This window comes from Monopterus albus, unplaced genomic scaffold, assembly GCF_001952655.1.
Source record: "Monopterus albus unplaced genomic scaffold, M_albus_1.0 scaffold41.1, whole genome shotgun sequence".
NCBI lineage: Eukaryota > Metazoa > Chordata > Actinopteri > Synbranchiformes > Synbranchidae > Monopterus > Monopterus albus.
In genome coordinates, this window is record NW_018127921.1 from 5880287 (window position 1) to 5886592 (window position 6306).

At 40.9% G+C, this 6306-nt stretch overlaps 1 protein-coding gene across 2 annotated transcripts in view; it reads right to left on the bottom strand.

Moving 5' to 3' along the window:
* Positions 1 to 6306, bottom strand: part of ccdc146 (coiled-coil domain containing 146) — a 62680-nt gene that overhangs the window by 6693 nt on the left and 49681 nt on the right. For both annotated transcript variants that reach the window (XM_020599489.1, XM_020599488.1), the window contains exons 19-22: positions 3749 to 3859; positions 3467 to 3604; positions 2787 to 2912; positions 745 to 867 (exon numbers count right to left, since the gene is read on the bottom strand). In XM_020599489.1, the coding sequence (XP_020455145.1) occupies positions 745 to 867; positions 2787 to 2912; positions 3467 to 3604; positions 3749 to 3859 (498 nt within the window). The remainder of the gene's footprint in view (positions 1 to 744; positions 868 to 2786; positions 2913 to 3466; positions 3605 to 3748; positions 3860 to 6306) is intronic.

A 6306-nucleotide genomic window follows, 5' to 3' on the forward strand; every position in this document is an offset into this window, starting at 1 on the left:
CATCTGTTTCGGATGCCTCCTGGGCGCCTTCCTAGGGAGGTGTTCCGGGCATGTCCCACCGGGAGGAGGCCCCGGGGAAGACCCAGGACATGCTGAGGAAAATGGATGGATGGATGGATAAATATCCTGTGCCAAATTTGAGCTACATTCATTTAACACAGCCAAAATGGCTTGAAAGTGAAAATTGAAATGGCAAGTTTTGGCTCTAATGGTCTATAGAGGGTAAAAAAAAAAGCTTAAATTCTTCGATCAGATTCACACTAACATTTCAGTTTCTGCAGGTTTCTTCCTACTATATGTTTGGCTTGGCACTGTGCAAGCAGCGTACTGTATCATGGTGTCTTTGTGGGCCTGCGGCTATAAGCAGGAATAAATCGGATGAGAAAATACAGATCAGTATAACAGCAGACAGGCTGCAGACAGCTAGGCAAGTTTTAGACACAAATGATCCCCGTATGTGTGCCTTTCTTGTGTAGATAGGCTTTACTTCTGTCTGTCTGCCCTTCTTGTTTTGTGTTTGTGCAAGTGGTGAAAACAATTGTAATTCCTGCCCAGTCCCTGTGTGTGGAGAGTTACTACTCACTTCTGTCAGTGAGAGCTCAGATGTACAGCAGCCCTCAGAATCTTAATCAATTTCTGCCCTGCATTGTGTCCCCACTCCACTTCTTTGTCACTGTGTCTTCTTTTCTTGCCCCTCACTGCTTAAATCAATCCCTGACCAGTGATCCTTGTGTGTTTCTTTACCCTCTCTCTCTCCTCTTTGTCCCTCTGCCTCCTCTTCTTGTCCCGGAGCATCCTCCTCCAGTCCTCCTCTATCTCAGGGCAGGGTGGCAGGCCCTGCTCCAGCCACTGCTGGCATCTGTCCATCTGTAAACACAGGGACAGCATGAGAAGCATTCACTCTGTATTCCTATCACTGCCTACACTCTGCACTCTTTTGGCTCAATTCAATTCTAACAGCGCCAGAAAACAGATGATCGTATTAGTGTCAGAATTTGGGCAAAGTTATGCCTCTGCATTTCCTATGTCCCTAGTTGTGTCAGTGGAACACTGCAGGCATACATCAGCTGCAGGGGCACTTCAGGTTATTAATACACATCTCTTGAAACTTCTACAAGGCATGTGGGACTCACTTTTACTAGTTTTTTCTTATTGAGAGAGAAAGCAGTGAACTTTTCTGTTCAAACCACTGCCAAAATTTCAAAAATTTCTACTTAAATTACAATTTAGCTGGTGGCTTTTTTCCCCTCCTTAAAGTGCACAAATCCATTGTGATAATATATTTTCACACACCGACTCTGCAATAGGAATAAAATAACATCAATACTGTAAGTTAGCATTGCCTCCCCACATCTGAACAAAAATGAATCTGAAGTAAAATCAGTGTATGCTTGAACACAAAGCTGGTATTACTGTTTCTACATTGCCAGTCCAGATCTCTTCTTCACTATGTCCTCAGAGGAGGAGACTGGTGCTGAAATTTGCAGGAGTGAATTTTGAAAAGAGAAGTTAAAAGTATACAGAACCAACACTTAAGAGATTAACTTACTGTTCATGCATCTTATGAACACAGGACAAAATAATTGTCAAATAATTTGATAATCTATGTCTCAATGATTTAAACTGTACATCAGGGGTGCCCAATACGTCGATCGCAATCGACCGGTAGATCGCAAAGGTAGTGTTGGAAGATCGCGTGCCATTCAAAAATAAATTAGATGTATCCGGTGTAAAACACGTGCCAAATATTAACATGTGAAATGTCAGTGTGACGATTCGCTGTGGCGACCCCTAACAGGAAAAGCAGAAAGTAACAATCATTCATATATAGCCTATCATCCATCCTCCCTATGGCATTTGCTACTTGATTGACATGCAGGACAGCCAGTCTGAGATCTAGTTTTTTCTGACACACAAGTCACCAAACATGCACAGTCAACCGCACGAGCTACTGCAAAACTCCAGTGAACAAACCACCTTGTCAGCCTTCGAATTAATTTCTACTAAAGGGTATAAACTGAGTGGGGGAGCCGAATCAAGTAAGAAACCGAAAACGTATCGAAAACATTCCATGCGGAATGGGAGGTGGACTTTTTTTTTGCGACGTTATATTTGAAGTGTGTTTGCTTGATCTACCAATCTACCATCACTATTCCTGAAGAAGGGAAATGTGGAGCGGCACTTTCAGACTGTTCATAAAAACTATGACACTCATTCATACATATATTCTGTGTGTGTGTGCGCGCGTGCGTGTGTGTGTGGTATTTTTAGTGTAGGTCAATCATTTTGACTTGGTCATTTGAAAAGTAGATCGCAAGGCGAAAAAGTGTGGGCACCCCTGCTGTAGATTATGTTTTCATTTATTCTCAGCACTGTAATCTTTAGCTCTCTTCCCCCATTGGGTCATGTGACAAAATTTTAAGCTTGGTGATTAGATGTTTTGTATGGAAATGCACCTTTGGATATACTGTAAGGTTGTACCTTTGACTTTTTAATAATTGAATAATCATATATTCGTAACACTTGATAATTATTTGGAGGTTGATTGAACCGTGTAAGTTTTATGCCAATGTAACATTTCATGTAACTTTTTCTATGAGAAAGATGAATGGAACTTTTACTTTTGTAACCACTATACTACAACAGGACCTCTCACTTTTGACACAATTAGTAGAGAGTATCAGGAATAATGGGGAGAATGTGCAACCAGGATTGCAGTTTGGACTCCAGAATGGCATTGTTGTGGGTGTATGGTACCAGCTGTGCCTGGCTGGGAGCCCTCTGACCTGGAGCTCTTTCTCTTTGATCTCCTGCAGCTGAGACAAAGCAGCAGCTTGCTTCATGGAAAGTTCTGCAGAAACAGCCATCAGTCGGTGGTTGGTGTTGACTATGTGAATTCGGAGATTGTTCAACTGGGGATAGACAACACACACACACAAAGAGTGAGTGAATCTTACATAGATTCAAAAGAAATAATGTTTTATGTTTCAGTGTTATTCCTCACCTACTTACATATACTTTAAGTGAACCTTTGGTTATAGATGTTTTTACTAAATGTACTTAACATCTTGCGTGTAGTACTTCAAATCAAATGTATTATTACATGCGTTCACATGCTGTTACATATCGACCACTAGCTTTTACTGATGTTATTTATAGTTGGTGAGAGACTGAGAAACCCAGCATGAATGCAAGTTCAAGGGAACTGTAATGCTCACTGAACTCCTAAATGCCCACTCTGCAACTCCTCACATGGACCCTCCATGCTCTTCAAGCAATGTGGGAGAGTGTGTGTGACATAGACACAGATAGAAGACTGGACTCTAAATGAACAAGTAAATGATCTAGCAAATGTGTCTGTATGTGTGCTAAAACATACATGTGTATTCTTTTATGTTTGTATCCATTTCATCTGTGTGTATATGAGCTTATCTCTGCCTGTGTGCAAGTGGATCCTGTAGTCTACCTCCTTTGCTAGTGAGAGTCTGTCCTGTTGGCAGTTCTCAATCTGCTCTTTGAGTGGCTTTGAGAGCCGTGTGACCTGGTCCACGAGGAGCTTTTTTTCCAGCAACTGCCTCTCGCACTCTGCTAGATTGGCTTCAAGCTACATATGCATGAACAGTGAAACAATGATTATTATCTTGCAACAGAACTTTTAAAATCCAATATGCTTTATAATAAAAATGTACAGGTATGTAATTTATTATTTAGTTTTCTAATAAAATAGCACTGCAGTGTTATTGGGTACCTGCTCAATTTTCTTGACCAGTTCTACAGTTGATGGGTCTTTGCCTTTTAGCTCTTTGTAATCAGCTGATCGATTTAGACTTTCAAGTGTCTTGTCCTTGGCTTCTGACAGCTGAGAGACAGTGAGAATTAAAAACAAAAAACAAGATTAGACTACAAGACAGTACACTTGCACGTAACGAGATATACAATATAGTCAAATCAATCAAATTTTATTTGCATAGCGCCAAATCACAACAAAAGTCAACTCAGCACACTTTACAAAGTAAGGTCTAGACCTTACTGTTATCACTATTATTACAGAGGGAAAACCCAACAAATCCCCCTTGAGCAAGCACTTGGGGACAGTGGGGAGGAAAAACTCCCTTTAATAGATGAAACCTCCAACAGACCCCGGCTCTTATGGGCGGCCTTCTGCCTCGACCGGTTGGGGTGAGTGGATAGAGGAAAGAGAAAAGAAGAAAAGCAGCAGGACACAACAAACAATCAAACACTGGTCAGGTTGATTTAGCCGGTGACTGCTCATCAGAGACGTAGAGCTCCAGAGCCAGGGCAATCTGCAGAAAGGTACAGGGAGAGCGAGAGCGAGGACACAGTATGGGGGAGAGGAGACACAAAGTTAGTGATGTGTAATGGTGGCATATAGAAGCATAGAGAGAGAGGAAAGTAGAGGAGAGAAACTCAAAGCGTCATGGGGCCCCTGACAGCCTAGGCCTATAGCAGCACAACTAAGGGAAGGCTCAGGGTCACCTGATCCAGCCCTAAATATAAGCTTTATCAAAAAGGAAAGTCCTAAGTCTACTCTTAGAGGTAGAGAGGGTGTCTGCCTCCTGAACTGAGACTGGGAGCTGGTTCCATAGGAGAGGAGCTTGATAGCTAAAGGCTCTGCCTCCCATTCTACTTCTGTGGACTCTAGGAACCACAAGTAAACCAGCACTCTGAGAGTGAAGTGCTCCGTTAGGATGATAAGGCTCTACGAGGTCTTTAAGATACGATGGAGCCTTGTCATTAAAGGCTTTGCATGTTAGGAGAAGGATTTTAAATTCTATTCTGAATTTTACAGGGAGCCAGTGGAGAGAAGCTAATATGGGAGAGATATGATCTCTCTTAAAGCCTTTTGTCCCTCTTTGTTGGTGCAATTCATCTTCAGTCAGACTGTATATAAAAGCCAACCTTTTATTTGTCAAGTCACTGTCATTGTGGTCTAATAGTCAAAATACTACTACTACTAATAATAATTTCTCAAAGAACAACATACTTCACACAAGTGAATAAACACCATTAAAGTGATCAAGAACTCTAGAATAGGTCTTCTGCTGTGTTTTTAAATGACATATTCTCTATGTGTCTGAGATACCAATTTCAGGGGGGATTTAAAAAACTTAAACACATTTCTCAGCTAAACATATTGCCTATAGATGTACTGTAAGATGACAAGTCAATGGCAAAGTATGATAATAGAAACCAAATTTTAAGACTCCACAGGGACTGTTTTTTTAATCTGACGTCCCTTAAGGCAGCAGAGACAGGAGGGGGGTGGGGAGGGTACACAAGAAAGCACAAAGAAGATGAATTGCACCAGCACCAGGGACAAAAGGCAGCAGCAGGACGATGGAAAGGAGATGTTAAAATGAATTGAGGGGACAGTGCAGGCATTTTTTGATTCATGTCTTTAGCTGACATTCTTATCTTGAAACTGCTGCAATTGGTGAATAAGGGGTTTAGAGTATTGCCCAAGTAAAAATACAGTGCTGACACGATCTAGTTGATATGATAGAAAACTAACAATCTGCATGTAATACAGTAATTAAAAAAGTAGCCTTGTCATTTGTGGGCCTAAAATTGCACAAAAAAATCTAGTTGTTCTAATGTCCACTGATTATGATTATAGAGACAAAGATAAATGAGAAATTAGGTGGCCTTCTAACCTAGGCAGGGGGTGTGGTTGGAAATTAAAGCTATCAAAAGTAGCTACGGTGTCTAAACTAGGAAGGTAATTTAAATGTCCAATGGCCCTATTACAGCAAAGAAAAGGTACTTGATATAGAAAAAAAAATACGAATCTCAAATGATCATGATAGGGACCATAAAAGGGACATACATAAGTAGCAAATAGAAAGAAGAAAAGGCAGATCAGTTGACAGAAGAGAGAAAAAGAAAACACATAATAAAATACTAGAGAAATGCATTTCCTGTCGTAAATGCGTGTGGATGCTAATAAGCTGAAAGATCGTTCTGAAAATGCCTGAAATCAATTGCTGAAACAGCTGAAAGAACATGAAGACATGGCTGAAGTTCTTTGTTGAAATAGTTGAGAAGAAATGTCTGAAGTTCTTTGTTGAATAATCTGAAGGATGAGATGCAATAAAGTAGTAATGGCCTTGTAGAGCTGAACATTTTGATACCTGAATGGCTTTTCTAACTGAAAGTATGCTGAACTTATTAAGATGTGAAAATAGTCCTACTTTGTTTTACCACAAAGGAGATAAAACAAGTAGGTGTGAACGTGTGTGTGTGTGAGGGGGAGGGGGAGAGAGGCAGAGAAAGGGGGGGGGGGGG